Source organism: Henckelia pumila, chromosome 4 (genome assembly GCF_033568475.1).
Source record: "Henckelia pumila isolate YLH828 chromosome 4, ASM3356847v2, whole genome shotgun sequence".
Classification (NCBI taxonomy): Eukaryota; Viridiplantae; Streptophyta; class Magnoliopsida; order Lamiales; family Gesneriaceae; genus Henckelia; species Henckelia pumila.
The window spans coordinates 119,247,778-119,270,496 of record NC_133123.1 but is presented as its reverse complement, the minus strand read 5'-3'; the positions used below and the strand labels follow the sequence as shown (position 1 = coordinate 119,270,496).

The 22,719-nt window shown below is 39.9% G+C and overlaps 1 protein-coding gene across 1 annotated transcript; it reads left to right on the top strand.

Moving 5' to 3' along the window:
* Positions 1-21,010: 21,010 nt before the first annotated feature.
* On the top strand, positions 21,011-22,467 carry LOC140861623 (uncharacterized). The gene is made up of 3 exons (XM_073264645.1): positions 21,011-21,631; positions 21,962-22,229; positions 22,328-22,467. Exons 1-3 carry the CDS (start codon positions 21,011-21,013, stop codon positions 22,465-22,467), a joined length of 1,029 nt encoding a protein of 342 aa, XP_073120746.1.
* Positions 22,468-22,719: the final 252 nt, after the last annotated feature.

Here is a 22,719-nt window from a genome sequence, read left to right as displayed (position 1 = left end):
AAGCAAACTCATTCTCGTCTGAAAATCCTTCTAAGCTCAATTACAATCGAATCATCTCTGGTTCCAACTCAAGGCATAACATCTAAGTTCGACATGTCTGACCTGGCTGTCCGTCGTTCTGAGGGTATTGAAATGAAATAAGCTGTAATCAAACAACAAAGTCTCTTCGAAATCAATGCCGAAATAACGAGTGCAACAAGGATCTTTGTCTAAACTGACAGACTTCGGCAAAACATGACACCTGACGACTTTTGACAAGGTATCAATCCTCTGGTCTTGATTAAAATTCACTCTGTACGGAATACGGTAGCAGATTCCATAAATCGGTCAATAAAAATCAGATAGTAGATAAAATAATAATAATTCCATCGGCTCAAAACATCCGTTGATGCATACAATTCTCCAGATAAATATTCGCAGTAATAAATCTCATACAATCTAATTCTCTTTTCTGCCTCCAAATCAGTTCCATCTGTGAAAATAAATACTCCAACTCTTAAGATTTAGAAAAGATCGCGGAAATATCCTCATAAGACAATAGGCAACAGATCTTCTAATCAATAAGATCGCTGCGAGCTCAAAGTTCATATTCAGACATTGAGTCTCGAGAGTCTTCAGCTGTCTCGATGTCTAGACTAGATCATGATTCCTCTGAATAAGAATAAATCCCCAAAATCTCGATAAAAAGAATGCCAAGTACTGAAAGATCATCAGTATCGAAAATCAGTATACTGGAGCGCTGATTGACAGAAATTTCATCACCAGATAATAAAATCGAGGAAGACAATTCGATCCAAAAAGAATTCAGACATCGAAGAATAGCATAAAACTGTTCGGCACAAACATCTGCTATACGATTCTCAAAAGCTCTGAATGATCAGTACAATTCTTATTCCAAAACACAAGTAAATCATCGATAAGAATTCCTACTCCCAACTAATTCTTCTGAAAGATCCGGTTAAAAGAAAGATTAACAACACTACAGGAGTGTTCGTCAATTCAAACGATTCAACAAAATTTTAGAGGTACGATAAACATTAAACATATTCTTCAATAAGAAGGAAAGAGACTCACCAGTGGCTATCAGTCAATAAGAATAGGAAAAACCAAAATCGAACGTTACTTGATCTATCATTATCGGGTGTAGCCTGAGTTTGCGGATCCTCAGACAGAGCAAAAACTCGTGTCTGCTGTCTAGAAGGCTGATTTGCATACTGATTACCTTCCTGTCTGTTCTGTTGCTGAGGTTGGAAATAGTGGACAGTAGGTGCTTGCTGCTGAGGCTGAGCTGTCTGTCTCGAGAAACTCCCACTCTGCGCTTGCTCAGGGTGTGAGACCTCGGTTCTAAACAACTTATCTCGGATTAAACAACAATTAAGCATACAAGATCCAAAACTAAAAGTAAAAGAATTTTTTTTTTTTTTCAGAAGGGGGTGCGCCCGGGCGGCTAAAAACTGCAGCCCGGGCGCCTCCCAAAACAGCAACCTGCTGTTTGGCTCGAAGGGGTGTGCGCCCGGGCGGCTAAAAACTGCAGCCCGAGCGCCCCCTACTGCTGAACTAGGAAACAGTCGAAAAACTAGGAGGCTCAACTCCAACACTTCCAAAACAAAATCATGCATTACAACGCAACTCAAAACGTTAATACACATGCATAATTCAATACAAAGTAGTTCTAAAGTTATACAATCTCAAACTAATAGAACATGCTTCATTCTAAGATTACAAACCGAATAACAACATAACAAGTTCGAGTTCTAACATGCTTAAATCTTAACTAGATAAACATGCTGATTCGACTTCTAAAACCGAGTCCCACTACTAACTCTCCCTCTTGAAGCTAACCAGGTCTTCGCTGACTCGATCCTTCCCCACCTGTTGCCAAGTACACATACAAAACAAAGAAATAGCCGGATAACCGGTGAGAATGATAATCCCAGTAAAAGAAACATATCAAGTAATACAACAATAAACATGCTTTCAAGACAACAACGTAATCAATAAAAATGAAATGAAATGCATGTCTTTAAACCGGGATATCAAATCTGATAAACGAGGGATTGGTGCTGTGCTTTTGGGATCCCGAGGATGAGATCACGTAATGACTCACCGACTCTCCCAATCGAGGTGGTGTCACGTATCCCACTCTTCTAGACTTTGAGCAACTATAATGAGTATGCTAGCACTAGGCGAAATGACTACGACCTAGGCCACTCAATCATAGTTCCCAAATGTCTAAACAAAAAGGGCTATTCTTCCCGCTGAAGTCAAAGTTGGCTCAAGATGAATGCATAACAAAAACATAAAACATAGCCATGTAACAAGAGCTCAAGCAAAATCAACAAGACACAAGTTCCTCATGCTAGAACAAGTGTAGATGTAATATGTGATTTAAAAGGGAAAACTCGAGAACCAACTGTCCCGAGTATGCTATCCCGCTACGATGACTGCTTTTACCTTTCAATGCAGTAGCTCCAACTCTGGATAAGCTACAACCAAAGGATTGTATCAAACACTAAACAATCTAAACAACAACTGCGGTTCAAGGTAAATCTCTTTACCGTTCTTCGCCCAAATCTCGACGACCAATGCTGTTAACTCCGAGCTTGACAACTCTAAACGAAACTGTTCAGATACAAAAGATGATCAACAATATCGAACAACTCAAAGCCCAAAGTACAACAACTCAAATAGTTCGAAATCTCAAAACTCAAACCGACGGCATAACGGCTATAAACTGAACAAACCGGAAATGCAGACAGCAGTTCAATAACGATATAACCTCATATCAATGCCCAAAACAACAATAACAAGGCAAACCCACCAATCTCAAAATCCAAGTTTTCGAAAATGGCTTCCAAAAATCATAACAAATCCGAACGTCGCTCTAATTCAAAACTGACAGATAATAAACGATCAGAACTCTGTCAAGAACAACATACTCGAATCTCGAACGATTCTAACAACATCCAAAAACTAGAATGTATCTGATCGTAGAAAAACTTACGGTATAACGGAGCTCTCGCTGCAGTGATCGCTAATCTGACTTCAGAAATAATTTCCAACGACCGGATCGTGCTCGGACTGAAATCCTAAAGCTTGGAAAAACTTGGAGGCGTGAGAATGGAGGTGGCGTGCAAGGAGGAAGAAGATGAAGTGAATGGACCAAGTCAACTAGACAAGATAATAGTTAAAATCCAATATTTGCGTTTTAGTCCCTGAAATTTCCAAAATTTGCAAAAAGGACCCTGATCAAAATCAAGTCGGCTCTTGAACTTTGAAATCTCCGATTAACTCAAATAAACTCATTTAAGATAAAAACGGGGCGTTACAATTCTCCCCCACTAAGAAGAGATTTCGTCCTTGAAATCAACGAGAACCACAACTCATAAGATAGAATAAAGAACTAAAGACAGTAAGAAGAACTCACGTCATCCGAATAACTCCGAAAATCTCTGTCTCATATCAGATTCTGTCTCCCAAGTCGCTTCCTCGACGTCGTGACGGCTCCACTGCACTTTCACCAACGGAATCAACTTGGTTCTGAGTTGCTTCTCCTTCCAATCAAGGATCTGAATCGGACGCTCAAAGTAGCTCAGAGTCTCGTCTAACTCGGCTTCGTCAGGCTGAAGGATATGAGAAGGATCTTGATGATACTTTCGCAGCATAGAGACATAAAAAACGTCGTGAATACCAGATAAAGATGGAGGAAGTGCAAGTCTGTAGGCAAGATCGTCTATCTTCTCGAGAATCTCGTACGGCCCGATGAATCTCGGAGATAACTTCCCTCTCTTACCGAATCTGACAGTGCCTCTGAAAGGTGAAATCTTCAGAAAGACTCGGTCTCCCTGATCAAAACTCAGAGGTCTACGCCTGACATTTGCATACTTCGCCTGTCTATCCTGAGCTGACTTCATTCTAGACTGAATGACCTTAACCTGCTCTGCCATATCTCTAAGCATCTTCGATCCCAAATCTGGTGACTCGGACAAATCATCCCAAAACAACGGAGATCGGCACTTCTTACCATACAAAGCCTCAAAAGGCGCCATACCGATACTCTCTTGGAAGCTGTTGTTGTAAGAAAACTCGACAAGAGGCAAAGAGTCTTGCAAACTAGTGCCAAAGTCTAGCACTACCACTCGCAGCATATCCTCTAACGTCTGGATAGTCCGCTCTGACTGTCCATCGGTTTGAGGATGATAAGCTGTACTCAGATGCAATCCAGTACCAAGTGCCTCTTGCAGACTGTGCCAGAAGTGCGAAGTGAATCTAGGGTCTCTATTTGAAATGATCGACTTCGGCACCCCATGCAATCTCACAACATTGCAAACATACAACTCCGCCATCTTATCATGACGATACGTCATCCTGTACGGAATAAAACACGCAGACTTCGTCAATCGGTCGATCACTACCCAAATAGCATCGCATCCTCGAACGGATCGTGGTAGCTTCGTGGCGAAATCCATGGAAATGTGATCCCATTTCCATTCAGGAATAGATAGACTGTGCAACAGACCTCCTGGTTGCTTCCGCTCTGCTTTTACTTGCTGGTAGTTCAAACACCGAGATACAAACCTTGCAATGTCGCTCTTCATTCTCTTCCACCAGAACTGGTTCTTCAGATCGTTGTACATCTTACGACCTCCAGGATGAATACTAAACCGACTGCAATGAGCCTCTCGAAGAATACGCTGTCTCAACTCCAAAATATCGGGCACAACAATACGGTTATTCACAATCAAAACGTCATCTCTAACCTAGAATTCAGACTGATGCCCAGATCTGACTTTCTCTACTGAAACCTGAATGCTCGGCTCAGACTTCTGTGCTTCTCTGATTGAAACAAACAACTCTGGTTCGACTTGAATAGCAAACACTCTGATAGTCTCCCTATCTGTTTCAAACTCTAAACCAGAAGTGCAACAATCATCGATCAACTGAAAAACACCGATAGTAGAAAGAGATAAAGAACATAGCTTTCGGCTCAAGGCATCTGCAACTGCATTCGACTTTCTGGGATAATACTTGATTTTGCAGTTGAAATCCTTCAACAGATCTAACCATCTTCTCTGTCTCATATTCAGCTCTGCCTGTGAAAACAAATACTTAAGGCTCTTATGATCAGAAAAGATCTCGAAAGACTCACCATACAGATAGTGACGCCAGATCTTCAGAGCAAAGACGATCGCAGCTAGTTCAAGATCATGAACCGGATAACGAGTCTCGTGCAGTTTCAGTTGCCTCGATGCATACGCTATCACATGCTTATGCTGCATAAGAACACAACCCAAGCCTCGGTTAAAAGCATCACAATAGACTGTAAAACCTCCAGTACACTTCGGAATAGAAAGAATCGGAGCACTGGTCATCCTCTTCAGATCAACAAAGCTAGCCACAATCTGAAGTCCAGACAAAAGGCGCATTCTTCTGAGTCAGCTGGGTAATTGGCTTGGCAATAGACGAGAAACCCTCGATGAATCTGCGATAATAACCAGCTAAACCCATGAAGCTTCGGATCTCAGGTACTAATGTCGGTCTAGGCCAATTCATAACCGCTTCGATCTTGCTGGGATCGACAGAAATCCCATCTCCTGAAATAATATGACCGAGAAAGACAACTCGATCCAACCAAAATTCACACTTAGACAACTTGGCAAACAACTGCTCAACTCGCAAAATCTGCAATACGATCCTCAAGTGCTCTGCATGGTCAGTGCGGTTCTTCGAGTAGATAAGAATATCATCGATAAAGATAATGACAAACTCATCTAAATAACGCTGAAATATACGGTTCATCAAACCCATAAAAACTGCGGGAGCATTAGTCAAACCGAACGGCATGACTATAAACTCAAAGTGACCATACCTCGTTTTGAATGCGGTCTTAGGAACATCTTCCTCTCGCACTCTCAGCTGATGATAGCCTGATCTCAGATCAATCTTAGAATAGACAAAAGAACCCTGCAGCTGATAAAAAAGGTCATCTATTCGGGGTAAAGGATACCTGTTCTTAACTGTAGTCTGATTCAACTGATGGTAGTCGATACAAAGCCGCATAGAACCATCCTTCTTCCGAAAAAATAGAACAGGAGCACCCCAAGGTGATACACTAGGTCTGATGTATCCCTTGGCAATCAAATCTTCAAGTTGCTCCTTCAACTCTCTCAGTTCAATAGGTGTCATACGATAAGGAGCTTTGGAAATAGGTTGAGTACCTGGCACCAAATCGATGCTGAATTCGATCTCTCGAATAGGTGGCAATCCAGGAACATCTTCCGGAAACACATCAGAAAAATCTCTAACCACTGGTAAATCTACCAAAGCTGGGCTAGATTTCAGTACATCAACTGCATAAACCAAAAATCCTTCTGCACCTCTCTGCAACAAACGAGTCATAGATAACACCGAAATCAAAGGAATTCTAGATCGAGAACCCTTACCAAAGAATTTCCACTCGTCTGCCATTTCAGGTCTGAACCTGACAACTTTCAGAAAACAATCGACTGTTGCCCTGTACTTGGTCAAAGTATCTATACCGACAATACAATCAGAATCTGACAGTCCAAGCACAATACAGTCGAATTCTAACAAATTCCCCTCAAAACAAAGTTCACAGTTCCTGACTAGTCTGACAGAAACAATTCCTCCACCCAAAGGTGAAGTAACAGCTACTACAGTAGACAATAACTCAGTAGGCAAAGCATGCAATAACACAAATTTCTCAGAGATAAAGGAATGGGAAGCACCCGTATCTATCAAGACATGAGCAGAATAACCAAAAATCGAACATTTACCTGCTATAACATCGTCAGGTGCTGCCTGAGCCTGATCCTCTATCAAGGCAAAAACTCGTGCCTGCTGTCTCGGAGGTTGGTTCGCACTAGAGTTACCTCCCTGTATATTTTGCTGCTAAGGCTGGAAAGAGTACACTACAGAAGACTGCCTCTCAGGCTGAGCTGCAGGTCGAGATGAACTTCCACTCTGAGCTCGGTCTCTTTTACGCTGAGGGCACACCTTAGAGAAGTGTTCCGGTTGCTGACAGGTGTTGCAGTTACCAAAGACTCCCACACACTGATCTGGTGAGTGTCTTCCTACACACTTGCTGCAGTACAAGGATGATGATCTAGAACTCTGCCCTGAACCAAACTGTCGGGAACCACTGGAACTAGACGAACTGTTCCCCTGCCTTTTGAACTGTTTACCTCTTGCCTTGTACTGATCCTTTCTGTTTCCCCCACTGCTACCACCTTCATACCTCTGCTGATGGTTCTGATGCTGAGGTGGCTGATTCTGATACTGAGATGGTTGGTTCTGATACTACCTCTGCTGCTGAGGTGCCACCTGATTACCTCTTTGCCTCCACAAGCCTGCTTCTGCTCCCTTTGCGTGATTCATGGCATCCGCAAAGTTGTTAGGCCTGTTGGTGTTCACCAACGTGAAGACATCGGGGTTCAAACCATTGATAAACTGATCGGCCTTTGCTTTCTCATCTCTGGTAATTAGCGGTGCGAAACACAACAGACTATCAAACTTGGCTACGTACTCTTCAATGTTCAGATTCCCTTGCCTCAGATTGGCAAACTCTGCTCCCTTATCTTTACGGTACGAGATAGGGAAAAACCGCTTATAGAATTCAGATTTAAAAAGAGTCCAAGTAACTTCCGTACCTCTACTCTCCATTGCTTTCTTTATCATGATCCACCAGCTCTTAGCAACCCCACGTAGCTGATGAATGACTAACCTGATTTTGCGGTCATTTGTGTAATCAATGGAATCGAACAGCTGATCGATATCATCCAACCAACTCTCACAGTCAACTAGATTTTCTGAACCCATCAATAACGGCGGATTGAACGACTGAAACCTCTTCAGCAAGGTTTCCATAGGCGTCGCTGTAGCATCCATCTGATCAACTTCAGTGCTAGTTTGCTCAGTCGCAGGGACAACTGGCGGTGTGTTTCTGTTTATCACTCGACGAGGACCCATCTGATAATCAAAGGTTAGGACACGAGATATCTCAATCGCTACAATCAGTTCCCTTAAACCGCTTGGAATACCGGATACCAGTCGATAACCGAAACAGTTATATTTCAAGTAGATCATGCTTTATAAATTTAAATCACAAAACCATGTAATTCAATAATCCTCAACAATAAAGCATGCTCGCATGAAATTAAGTACACAGTTAAATAATTCAAACACATGCGAGAAGTCGATACACGCAGACTCGATCTACCCCGCTCACTCTAGTTCAACCAAGAATCTTAACTCTCTGATACTACATAATGTGAGACCTCGGTTCTAAACAACTTATCTCGGATTAAACAATAATTAAGCATACAAGATCCAAGACTAAAAGTAAAAGAAATTTTTTTTTCCAGAAAGGGGTGCGCCCGGGCGGCTAAAAACTGCAGCCCGGGCACCTCCCAAAACAGCAACCTGCTATTTGGCTCGAAGGGGTGTGCGCCCGAGCGGCTAAAAACTGCAGCCCGAGCGCCCCCTGCTGCAGAACTAGGAAATAGTCAAAAAACTAAGAGGCTCGACTCCAACACTTCCAAAACGAAATCATGCATTACAACGCAACTCAAAACGTTAATACACATGCATAATTCAATACAAAGTAGTTCTAAAGTTATACAATCTCAAACTAATAGAACATGCTTCATTTTAAGATTACAAACCGAATAACAACATAACAAGTTCGAGTTCTAACATGCTTAAATCTTAACTAGATAAACATGCTGATTCGACTTCTAAAACCGAGTCCCACTACTAACTCTCCCTCTTGAAGCTAACCGGGTCTTCGCTGACTCGATCCTGCCCCACCTGTTGCCAAGTACACATACAAAACAAAGAAACAGCCGGATAACCGGTGAGAATGATAATCCCAGTAAAAGCAACATATCAAGTAATACAACAATAAACATGCTTTCAAGACAACAACGTAATCAATAACAATGAAATGAAATGCATGTCTTTAAACCGGGATATCAAATCTGATAAACGAGGGATTGCTGCTGTGCTTTTGGGATCCCGAGTATGAGATCACGTAACGACTCACCGACTCTCCCAATCGAGGTGGTGTCACGTATCCCACTCCTCTAGACATTGAGCAACTATAATGAGTATGCTAGCACTAGGCGAAATGACTACGACCTAGGCCACTCAATCATAGTTCCCAAACGTCTAAACAAAAAGGGCTATTCTGCCCGCTGAAGTCAAAGTTGGCTCAAGATGAATGCAAAACAGAAACATAAAACATAGCCATGTAACAAGAGCTCAAGAAAAATCAACAAGACACAAGTTCCTCATTCTAGAACAAGTGTAGATGCAATATGTGATTTAAAAGGGAAAACTCGAGAACCAACTGTCCCGAGTATGCTATCCCGCTACGATGACTGCTTTTACCTTTCAATGCAGTAGCTCCAACTCTGGATAAGCTACAACCAAAAGATTGTATCAAACACTAAACAATCTAAACAACAACTGCGGTTCAAGGTAAATCTCTTTATCGTTCTTCGCCCAAATATCGACGACCAATGCTGTTAACTCCGGGCTTGACAACTCTAAACGAAAATGTTCAGATACAAAAGATGATCAACAATATCGAACAACTCAAAGCCCAAAGTACAACAACTCAAATGGTTCGAAATCTCAAAACTCAAACCGACGGCATAACGGCTATAAACTGAACAAACCGAAAATGCAGACAGCAGTTCAATAACGATATAACCTCATATCAATGCCCAAAACAACAATAACAAGGCAAACCCACCAATCTCAAAATCCAATTTTTCGAAAATGGCTTCCAAAAATCATAACAAATCCGAACGTCGCTCTAATTCAAAACTGACAGATAATAAACGATCAGAACTCTGTCAAGAACAACATACTCAAATCTCGAACGATTCTAACAACATCCAAAAACTAGAATGTATCTGATCGTAGAAAAACTTACGGTATAACGGAGCTCTCGCTGCAGTGATCGCTAATCTGCCTTCAGAAATAATTTCCAACGGCCGGATCGTGCTCGGACTGAAATCCCAAAGCTTGGAAAATCTTGGAGGCATGAGAATGGAGGTGGCGTGCAAGGAGGAAGAAGATGAAGTAAATGGACCAAGTCAACTAGACAAGATAATATATAAAATCCAATATTTGCGTTTTAGTCCCTGAAATTTCCAAAATTTGCAAAAAGGACCCTGATCAAAATCAATTTGGCTCTTGAACTCTGCAATCTCCGATTAACTCAAATAAACTCATTTAAAATAAAAACGGGGCATTACACAGGGACACGCGGAGGACATGCTCTGGCAAAGTGCCCCGCCTACATATAGATATAACAGCTTCCAAAAATACCTCTACATTGATCACTTGAGTGACGACCTCCGCAATTGGCACAAGACATGCCTGACTGAACCGAACTCTGTCCAGATCCATACTGCCTCAAACCACTAGAGCTCGAAGAACTGCTTTCGTGCTTCTTAAACTGTTTCCCCTTCAAACGATAGTAATCATTTCTATTACCTCTACTGCTACCACCTTCAGAACTCGGTGGTTGATTCTGAAATTAAAAAGATTGATTCTGGTATTGGGACGGTTGGTCCTGGTATTGAGAAGGTTGTACCTGGAACTATCCTTGTTGCTGCTGAGGCACAAACTGACCTCCTCTCTGTCTCCAAAAACCTGCTTCAGCTCCTTTTGCATGATTCATGGCATCTGCAAAATTATCAGGCCTAGCAGTGTTTAACAGCGTGAAGATATCAGGGTTCAAACCATTAATGAACTGGTCGGCTTTAGCTTCTTCATTGTCGGCAATGTGCGGTGCAAATCTCAGCAAACTATCAAACTTGGCCACATAATCCTCAATATTCAAATTCCCTTGCCTCAGATTTTCAAACTCTGCTCCCTTGTCCTTTCGGTACAAAACAGGGAAAAACCGCTTATAAAACTCAGACTTAAACAGATTCCAGTTAATAGTTGTACCTCGGTTCTCCATGGATCTCTTCGTCCTGATCCATCAGTTCTGTGCAACACCACGAAGTTGATGAATGACCAACCGAGTTCTGTGGTCATCAGAATAGTCAAGGGAATCGAACAACTGATCAACGTCATCCAACCATCTCTCGCAGTCAACAGGATTCTCTGTACCCGGTAACAAAGGAGGGTTAAAGACTGAAACCTCTTCAGCAAGGTTTCCATAGGCGTCGCTGTGGCATCCAACTGATCGACTTCTGTACTAGCTTGCTCATTCGAAGGAGTAAATGGCGGTGGGTTCCTGTTAATAACTCGACGAGGACCCATCTGATAATCAAAGGTTATGACACAGGATATCTCAATCGCTGCAATATGATGCCCTAGCAACCTCTCAGAATTCGGATACCAATTGATAACAAAACAATTATATCTCAAGTAAATCATGTTTTATAAATTAAATCACATAGACATGTAATTCAAATAATTCTCAATTAATAAAGCATTCTCGCATGATATTTAAACAAATCAATTTAAATAACTCAGTCACATGCGAGAATTCAATTCATGCGGACTCGATCTACCCCGCTCACTTATAAATTCAGTCCAAGAATCTTATCTCTCTGATACCACTTAATGTGAGACCTCGGTTCTAAACATCTAATCTCGGATAATTCTAATAATTAATCATATAATAATACAAAGTCCAAATAATAATAATATTAATAATTCTTTAAAAGGGCCCCGCGCTCGCGTGAGCTAAGCATCTCGCGCGCACGCAGGCTTAACAAACAGAGCCCGAGCCATCAACACGCACCCGCAAGAGGGAAAAACGCGCGCGCGCGGTTGAGGAAACCAGCAACCAAAGGAAGAGCTCGCGCGTGCGCAGGCCACCTGGGCAGAAAAAGTCCAGAATCATTCAAAGGATTCCGAACTCGATTTTCAACATGCCATCCAATCAAGAACTACTCAAGGTATAATAAAAATACATGCAATACATAATTCGATGATAAAGCATGCTTTTGATACAATACCAAAATCCAACATAAAGTCTCGATCGATAGAAGTTCTAAACATGCTTCGTTCCAAGTTATACAACTCAGAAATACAAACGAGTTCGAATACAAAACATAACAAGTTCGAAAACAATCTAAGTTTGATTACATATTTTACTTCTACAACAACAAGGCCTCACTCTATTAACTCGACCGCCTAGCCATGCGATCTCTGACTCAGTCTTGCCCCACCTGTGGCCAAGCACACATACAAAGATAATACAACAGCCGGATAATCCGGTGAGAAAAACATTCCCAGTAAAAGAGACAAACATGCAATATCATTCAAATAACAACTTCAAGTACTTGATGTAAAATAATTTCACATAATCTAAAGAAAGTGGAATGAATGCATGGCTTTAAAATCTCTATATTATCTTCTCTGATAATCAAAATGCATCTCGCCTTTTCTTTCTTCGGTTGGGAACCCAAGGATAAAGTATCACAATGATCACACCGAACTCTTCTTTCGAGGTGGATGATGTATACTTCAATCCTCTAGACTCTGGAGCATTATAGAGAAATCAATCTGCAATTGTAGTAAATCGCCTACAAAGCCACTCAACTATAATCCCAGAACGTCTAATTCAAAAAACAATCGTTTGGCTCAATATGAATGCATATGAATTCTAATACATTCAATCAAAAACTCAAATAGTTCACATAAACATGCAAGTATGTGATTTCTCCAGAACACTCGAATCAAGTCGGATTCAAGTTATTCGTTCCATTCAAGTCTAAGTCATCTTATACCTCTTTCAAACGTCGATGCTCCAACCTGGAAACAACAACATAAACTCATTCATGATTCAATCAAGTTCTCCGATCGATAATAAGAAAATCGATACTATACCGGCTTCGATCTTCAAAACGGCACAAAGCTGCAATCATCAAACTTTCGTTACTTTGGGTAGAGAAATAAAATATTTGAGTTATTGTGACGTAGTCCCTGAGGACGATACTCATACTCCGTACACTTTTCTATAACTTGAGTCGTTCACTTCCGATAATATTGAGCATAAAAGAGAGATAATTATATTGATTATAAGTGTTGGTATTTGCTCGATTACAAAACAACGAGCCAACTCAGACTTCAAGGAAGCAATGCCATTAGAATCATCACCAGTAATTATCATGTCATCAACATATAATGATAAGAGAATACGACCTGCACTTGTACATTTGACAAACAGTGCTGAATCATGATTACTAGGATGAAAACCAAGCGAAGTAATCACTGTAGAGAACTTCTCAAACCAAGCATGGGGTGCTTGTTTGAGACCATAAAGTTCTTTACGAAGCCTGCAAACTTCACCAGGATGGTGAGGAACACCAGTATGAGGTGTCATATAAACTTCTTCATGCAGATCACCATTTAGAAATGCATTCTTGACATCCATTTGAGATATTCTCCATCGACAAATAGAAGAAACAACAATCAGAGTACGAACTGTCGTCATTTTTGCAACATGGACAAATGTTTCCTCATAATCCATGCCATACTCCTAAGAATAACCTTTAACAACAAGACGAGCTTTTTTTCATTCAATGGACCCATCAGATTTAGTTTTGATCTTATAAATCCAACGAGAACCAATTGTGTGTTTTCCTAGTGGCAATGGTACCAAATCCCATGTATGAGTTTGATGCAGAGCAGTCAGTTCATCGGCCATAGCATTCTTCCAAACAGGTTACGAACAGCTTCTCTATAGGATACAGGATCAAAAAGACAACAAACAGATGCAATAAATCAAACATAAGAACGAGAATAACAAGAGTAAGCAAAATCTGGTAGCTTAGTAGAATTACAAACACGAGTGGACTGACGACGATTAGAAGGATCATCCGCAATCTCAGGAGATGATTGGGCAGTGGCAGAAGGAGGAACAGGTGTAGCAGGAACCAAAATACAAAATTCAGCTGAGCTACCAGTAGGGGCTGTTGGTGAAGCTTCTTCAGTATCGGTGTTGAATGGATCAATGCAAAGAAGATCTGACTTTGTCATATTATGTGAGCCAGCAGGAATAGAAAAGAATGAAATATGCTCAAGAAACATAACATGATGGGAGACATACAATTTTTGACTAACAGGATCATAGCAACGATATCCTTTTTGACCAACACCATAACCCAAAAAGACACACAGAGCAGACCGAGGGGCCAATTTATTATGCTCAACATGTGGACGAAGGACAAAGCAAGTACAACCAAAAACACGCAGAGAGGAATAGTCAGGAGCATACCCATATAATTTTTCAAAAGGTGACAATCCTGAATTGTGTGATGTTGGAATTCTATTTATCACGTGAGCAGTGGTAAGGATTGCTTCCCCCGAGAAGGAACTAGGAACACCAATAGACAACAAAAATGAACGGGTTATTTCAAAAAGATGTATATGTTTCCTTTCAGCGACACCATTCTATTCAGGAGTATCCGTACAAGAGGTTTGATGAATAGTACCATCAGAGGCCAGTAAACGTGAAAAATCATTTGAAGTGTATTCACCCCCCCCCCCCCCCAAATCACAACGAAAACACTTTATGACACCAGAATGTTGAGTTTTCACAAGATCTCTAAAGTTATTGAAAATATTAAGGTAATCAGATCGATTTTTCATAAGATAAACCCAAGAGTAATGAGTGAAATCATCAATAAATAAAACATAGTATCTTGACCCCCCCCCCCCCCCCCCCCCCCCCCCCCCCCCCCCCCCCCCCCCCTTTTGTAGAAACAAGAGAAGGCCCCCACACATTAGAATGAATAAGGTCAAATGGAGCAGAAGAATAAGAAATACTTTTATTAAATGGTAATGCAGAAAATTTGGCCAATTTACAACCACTACAATCAGAAATATCATAACTTTTTAAAGGTCCTAATACTCATGTAGAGGCTAAAAACTTTAAACTAGATGCCGAAACATGACATAAACGAGAATGCCACAAATAAAAATCAGAAGATGACCGACTCAAACGAAAAGATGATAAATCCACACTCGAAGCTGCAACATCTGGTACTTTGAGATAATCCAAGACATAGAGTCCTCCTTGCCTATGGCCTGTCCCAATCAGTCTCTAAGATTGCGGGTCCTAAACATAACAATTGGAGAAAGAAAAGGAGACTAAGTATCCAGACTCACATAATTGACTAACAGAAACAAGATTTAAACTGAGATTAGGAATATAGTAAACATCTTTAAGAGACAAACAATCATTAACAATTGAACCAACACCTACTAATGGCATTGTAGTACCATCAGCAGTCACAATAGATATAGATGAACTGGGAGAGAAAGAGACAAAAGATGACAAATGGGGTGACATATGATGGGAGGCACCAGAATCCAAGACCCACAAAGATGAAGGTATAACTGAAGGAGCAGATGACGACAAACCTATATGATAGGAGACTGACATGGCAGATGGCTGGGCAGAGGGCTGTGAAGCAAGAAACTCCTGAAACTGCTCAAATATATACGGATCCAAAGAGGGGGCAGCCACTGCATTACTGGACTGTGGTGGTCGATATGAAAACTGTTGTGGTTGATTACCAGGTTTCCATGAAGCATTCTGAGGAAGCAAGGACGACTGCTGAGGTCGTTATTGCGGTGGGCATTTTTGTTGTTGTGGTTGTGGCTGTGGTTTACCTTTGTTCAACAATAGTGGACATTGTGACTTTCAATGTCCCTTTTCTTTTCAATAAGCACACTCATCAGTAGAAACTTTCAAATTGAACCTATTTTGGTTATGAGGCAGAGGCCGTTGTGTTGCGGCAAAAACAGATGGCGTAGACGGTACAGAAGTCCCCTTATCAGCTTGAGACTTAAAGAGAATCTCCTCAGCAAGCAATTTATGTACCACCGAATCAACTAAAGAAAGAGGGCTACTATGCAAGATTGTTCCACGCAATCCTTCAAAATCATCACGAAGGGCCATCAAGAATTGTACCAACATTTTTCTTCTCTATGAGTGACGTAAGCCGGGAATGCTCGCAATTCAGAGGATTCTGTGAGTACCAACTGGTCCCATAGTTCAGACATGGCAGCATAAAAATCTTGGATGCCCATATATTTCTGCCAAAGTGCACAGATATCTGCCTCCAATTGATATTATTTGGCAAAGTTAGACTGTGTGTACAATTTTGACAGATGATCCCAAACCTGTTTAGCAGTCTCATACTAATCTAGCTGAGCACCAATGGAGTGCGTAACAGAATTATTGATCCATGGTATAATCTTCGCATTATCGGCCTCCCAAATATCCAACGACTTTGCATAATCAGCAGCTTTTTTTTCAGTAGGTTTAACAGACACACCAGTAACATAACTCCACATAGATTTTTCCCGCAAGAAATTCTTCACAACATAGCTCCAATACAAATAATTTTTTCCATCCAATTGGACACTAATCGATTGAAGCGAATCATCTTTACGACCAGCCATGGTAACAACAAACAGTGTGCATGAACAACCAAACAATAAAAGAAAACCAAGAGGATGCGAGAACAAGAAAAAACTTAATCAAATGACGGAAAGCGGAGAAAAACTGTACGGACGCATCAAAAGTTGTGGACGAGATTAACAGTTCTTCCATCAAAAGATCGAAATCCATAGAGATGGAGGCTTTGATACCATGTAGAAATTGAAGGAGATGAAAACTAGGTTTTACTATATCATTAAAACTATATGTAAAAGTTACACAACAAGGTATTTATATAGTTAGGTTAAATACCAAAAACAATAAAAAGACTACTCTATCCTTATTAACTAATAAATAAAAAAGTCTAATAATAAGAATATAATCTAATATAATCTAACAAAGTTAACTAGGAGTTTTAACTTAGACAATGGATAATTCTTAGAGTTGAAGTGAGTTGTTATAAGTGTTGTAAAATCAAAGTCTTCTAGTGAATTCATTATTAAGTTGAAGAATGGGATATGTAGAATAATTTCACCTGCGAATTGCGTCATCTTACTTATTATTTGCTTATCTTGTTGATTTACGTTGTTTGAGTATCTATCATTACAAAAGTCACTGGACTATTTTTTGCTCTATATTTGTGGTCCAGCTTATTTTAGTGTTGATAAAAATTTGGTCTTGTATAGTTAACCCTATCAAGACTGGTTGCAAAAATTTAAGTGTTTTAGCAAAAAATTTAAAGTATTTATTCACTCATCCTCTAAACAAATTTTCAGTCCTAAAAAAAATATTTATTAAATGTATTATAAAATATTTTTATATTTTAAGTTTTATCAAATTTCAATTTTATATATTCTTTTAAAAAAAATACATGTCGTGTCATTGTATTTTTTGGCTACTTTTACTGGTTTCGTAAACCAAGAATATTTTTGATTTCAAAAATGGAAATAATATGATTCTTGCACTGATAAGCACAATTTTAGCACTTATATTTTCATATGCATTTGACTTGATTTATGTTATTTTTCTAGTAGAACTATGAATTTTGGGGGTTTTTTTTTTTGCACAAAAAATCCGTGAGATGGTCTCACAGGTCAATTTTGTAAGAAATATATTTTATTGGAGTCACCCATGAAAAAGTATTACTTTTTATCGTAAATATAAGCATGGTTATCTCGTCTCACAGATCTTTATTCATGAGACCGTCTCACAAGAGATAAGTCTTTTTTGTTCGTGTGCAAGAATTTAGGAAACATATATTTTTCCAGGGTGAAAAGAAAGACAAAAAAAATAAAAATTAATCCGAGAGTTTCAAAGCGCACCCCAGCACCTATTTTTTGGCTTTCTAACTCCAACAGTCAAAATTTAAAAAATAAAATCAATGATCAGAGCCCCAACGTCCATAGTTAAAAAAAAAAAAAAAAAAAAAGAAGAGACCTAGCGCACGTTTTCGAGCTCCCCAACACCTATCGTGGTACACTACTTGGAATTTAAGGCGGTTTGGATTTTAAATACAATGTTTAACATATATTCAGGGCTTTGTGAAGACTTTTAAGAGGGAGGAGGATAGAGATACTCAAGGTAGCACACAAAGGCAAGAGATTTCGATACGAGAAAGAAGATGGCGATATTCGAGAACGGAGAAGATAATTTTAAATCGTGTTTTATCCTCTTTGTCTTTGAAATTTAATGATGTTTGAGAACATGCTTTGAATTTTTCTTATTCCATCATGAGCTGACTTTATTTCTGGAAGAACGACATGACTTGAAACAATGAAATTTGATTGATTTATTCTTATATATTTCTTTTTCATATAGTTTATTTGTGATTTACTTATTTGATTGCTTTTAAATAAATTATTACTAGTTGAATCATTATATTTAATTGAAATCTGAGACACAAAAGAGGATATTTTGAATAGAATCATGGAAAAATATGTCGAGGATATAGAGTTCGGAAGCACTATAATTCTATTGAAGCCATGGAAAGAATCATTGTGCTAATTAAATTATTTTATATTTTATTTTTTATAGAGATTGATATTAGATTTTTAAAAAAATACTTAACAGTTAACACTCAAGAGAGAGAATAGAAAACAAATAATGATTACTGGCTTATAAGATCAAATATATGGACATTAATTAATAAATACAATACATGGTGAATTATCAAGTGAAATCGATCTGTATCCCTCTAGGGATTGCGAGTTCTATTCTATTAGGGTTGGATACTTGCTCTTTGCTGGATTGTTTTGCATGATCGTTCTTCGATTTGTGCGTTGGTTTTTAGATACTCAGGTATGGATTCTGATGATATTTCACGATTGGTTGATGAGCTAAAAATCTCCTGTTTGAAACCTTCTGAAGTCGTTAACCTGGATGAAGAAGATGTTAGTATTGGAGAGGAGATGCTTTCGAGATGTTTGGTGGCTAAAGTACTATCGCCTAGAGCTATAAACCGAGAAGAATTACGTCAAAATATGTCTAGAATTATACAGGCAGAACGACGCATCAATATTGAGTCAACATGTGACAATACTTTTGTCTTTGAGTTTCATTTGTTACGTGATCAAAAAAGAGCACTCAATGATGGCCCATGGAATTTTTCGACATCGCTTTTGATTTTTAAGGAACCCTTTAGATGGAATTGTCCACGGTCCATGATGTTTGAAGAAACTAGTATCTGGATCCAAATGCATAATCTCCCTTTAGCGCTTATGCATAAGGATCTCTTGTTGAAATTGGGTACACAGATTGGAAGAGTTGTGGAGATTGATCAGGGCGAGAATGGGGCTTTCCTAGGGCAATTCGCAAGAATCAGGGTGTGTCTCAATGTCATGCAACCTTTAAGGAAATGTATTCGGGTTAGCGCAATGAGGAAGGAGGATGATATTATAATCATACAGGTCTATGAGAGACTCCCAGATTTCTGTTATTCTTGTGGGAGGCTGGGTCATTCTCATAGGGATTGTGATGATGAAGCTGCTGACAAGAATAAACATGCCTATGGGGTTTGGATGAGGGCTGCGACTCATGTGGGAGGTATTCGAGGATCCATAGGGAACGAGACCAAATCTAATGGTTGTGGGAATGAGGCTGAAGTGAATGTTGAGTCGGAACAGCATAACTCCCAGGATAAGTCGACTCCATAATTGAATGGTAAATTAGTTGTTGCTCATGATAGCAACAGCTCGGATGGTAATGAGGTGCTTCACCAGGGGATTCAAAAAAATATAGTAGGTGCAGTAAAAGAGAGGGCGGTCAATGATGCAAATCCAGTCCTAGATATTCAACAAGATCCAGATCAGCTTGGATCGAACCCTTTAAGTTTGGCTCCTTTAGAGAAGAATTTGGAGAAGGAGGGTTTCAAAATAGATAAAGTGATTGGGAAGGCTACGAAACAATGGAAAATAATGGCTAGGGAGAAGAAAAAGTTGGTGGAGGTTGATTCAGAGTCTTTTTCTACTGTGGGTACGAAAAAGCCTCTAGTGATGGAGATGCACTCCATATCTTAGGAATATATCAGTCCTTCAAAAAAAAGAGTGAGGAGCATGCATGAGATACTTGACTCTGTTGATTCAACGGCGGTGGTTGCTTAGCAACCCCGCCAATCGCTATGTATATAGTTCCGTGGAATGCTCGAGGGCTTGGGAACCCCCGGACATTCAGAGAACTTGGGCGATTAATCACCGAAAGGAGATCCGCTCTCTTATTTTTGTGTGAAACTAAAATGAGAGACGTTAACTATAGATGGTGGAAACAAAAATTGGGCTTTTCTGGATGTTTTATGGTTGATTGTAGAAGAATGAGTGGAGGACTTGAATTACTTTGGAAGGATCCAATTCAAATCTCTATTAAATCTTTCTCTCAGGGGCACATAGATTGTTTGGTTAATGAATCAGAACATGTTTGGATATTCACAGGGTTCTATGGGCAGGCAGTAGCCTCTCTCTGTCACCTCTCGTGGGAACTATTGCATAGACTCAAAGAAATTACAGAACTTGGGTATATGTCATGGTTAGTGGGAGGAAATTTTAATGAAACATGCTTTGATAGTGAGAAGTTGGGTGGTAACCATCGAGCTCCATCGCAAATGCAAGCCTTTAGAGATGTGCTTGAGCTCTGTGAGCTTCCGGATCTTTATTGCATGGGTGAATTCTATACTTGGGCCAATAGATGAGGTGCCGATGATATTATATTTGAGAGGCTTGATCAGTTTGTGGCCAATATGAATTGGCAGATGAAATTTCCAGCGGCTAGAGTATCTTCTCTAGAATTCTATCATTCGGATCATCGACCAATTGGACTGAAATTGAGGGGGTACCAGATGCATAATATGCTTGGAAATGGGAACAAATTCACACTTTTCAGGTTTGAGAAGGGCTGGATGATGGAGGATGAGTGTAAAGAAGTGATTATGTAGGCTGGAAATCACAGGGCCAACATATCTCAATTCTGGATCGGATCTCGGCTTGCAAAAAGGCACTGTTGGAATGGTATAAACACAGATTCCGGAGGATTCCTAAGTTACTTAAATCAAAGAGAAACCTTCTGAATCAGCTCAAAATGAGTTCCCAATGGGGTCCTAATGGAGAGCAAGTTCGAGAGGTAGGGGCCGAGGTTGAGAGGCTGGCTGCGAAGGAAGAAGTGTATTGGCGACAGAGGAGCATAATATCTTGGCTTAGGGATGGTGATAGGAACACCAAATATTTCCATGTGAAAGCTACTCAAAGGAGGAGACAGAATACTATTACTGGATTGGTGTCAAGCCATGGAGATTGGTGTTCAGATAATAATGGAATTTCGGAGATTGTGATGGATTATTTTGAAAATTTGTTTACAACATCTAGCCCATCGGAGTTCGAGATTTGGAGTGTTTTAGAAACAATGGAGCCGAAGGTTGATGAACCCATTAATTTGTCTTTGTGTGCTCCGTTTTCGGTGATGGAGGTTAAATTTGCACTATTTGATATGAATCCTGATAGAGCCCCTGGTCCAGATGGATTGTCTACTTTATTTTATCAGGAGTTCTGGGACGTGGTGGGAGAGGATGTTACGGAGGCAGTGCTTAGAGTACTTAAAAAAGGACCATCCCTTGAGGATTGGAATGACACCATCGTCAACCTAATCTCAAAAGTTCAGAATCCGATGCTTCTCAAGTATTTTCAGCCAATCAGTCTCTATATTGTATGTTACAAAATTGTTTCTCGAGCTCTTACCAACTGTTTTTGGCCAGTTCCTGCAAAAATTATTGAAGAGTCCTAGAGTTCTTTTATTCCGGGTTGCTTGATTACTGATAATATTGTAGTGGGGTTTGAGATACTACATTGGATACGGAATATGAAATATGGTCGTAGTGGATACGCAGCTCTGAAGCTAGATATGAGCAAGGCGTATGATCGAGTGGAATGAGATTTCTTACAGTCGATGATGACATGCTTGGGATTCGATTGTAGATGGATGGATAAGGTGATGCACTGCATGAAAACTGTATCTTATTATTTTTGGGTGAATCAGGAAGTGACTGGACCAATTAAACCGAGCAGAGTCCTGCGCCAAGATGACCCTCTTTCATCATACCTCTTTGTTTTGTGTGCCCATGGGCTCTCTACTCTGTTTAATGTGTATGAAGCCATGAGATTATTTCGAGGAGCTAAGATCACGCCTACTAGCCCATCAGTATCGCATCTATTCTTTGCAGATGATAGTATGGTGTTTTTTAGGGCATCCATGGAGGTGGGAGAAAAAGTGAATGAGTGTCTTGTTACATATGAAAAGGCATCTGGTAAACTTATTAATTATGATAAGTCAACTCTTTCCTTTAGTCCAAATACCAATCTGATTCTTATTGATACACTCAATGTATTCTGACAATCCCTGTAGTCCAGAAACATGATCTTTATCTGGGAATGCCTACAGTTTCATTGAGAAGTAAGGAGCTCCAGTTCAAATATTTGGTGGAAAGAGTGGGAAAGAGAATACAGGGCTGGAGTAGTAACTGTTTCTCTGTAAGAGGGAAATAAGTGCTTATAAAATCGATTCTACAAGCAATCCTTACATATGCCATGTCTTGTTTTAAACTGTCTGCTGGAATTTTTGAAGATATTGAAATAGATTGTGCAAATTTCTTGTGGGGAGTAAATAATGACAAAAGGAGGATGCACTGGCGATCTTGGGACTTTCTTTCTCAGCCCAAGAGTAGAGGTGGTTTGGGATTTAAGAAATTGGGAGAATTTAATCAAGCTCTGCTAGATAAATAACTCTGGAGTCTTCTC

Bases quoted from the DNA above. Each gene is read 5' to 3' on its own strand.
- LOC140861623 (XM_073264645.1), top strand. From the start codon at position 21,011: ATGAGTTCCCAATGGGGTCCTAATGGAGAGCAAGTTCGAGAGGTAGGG. The intron at 21,632-21,961 runs GTATGTTACAAA...TGGGTGAATCAG, and splicing joins AGCCAATCAGTCTCTATATT to GAAGTGACTGGACCAATTAA. The intron at 22,230-22,327 runs GTAAACTTATTA...CAATCCCTGTAG, and splicing joins TACATATGAAAAGGCATCTG to TCCAGAAACATGATCTTTAT.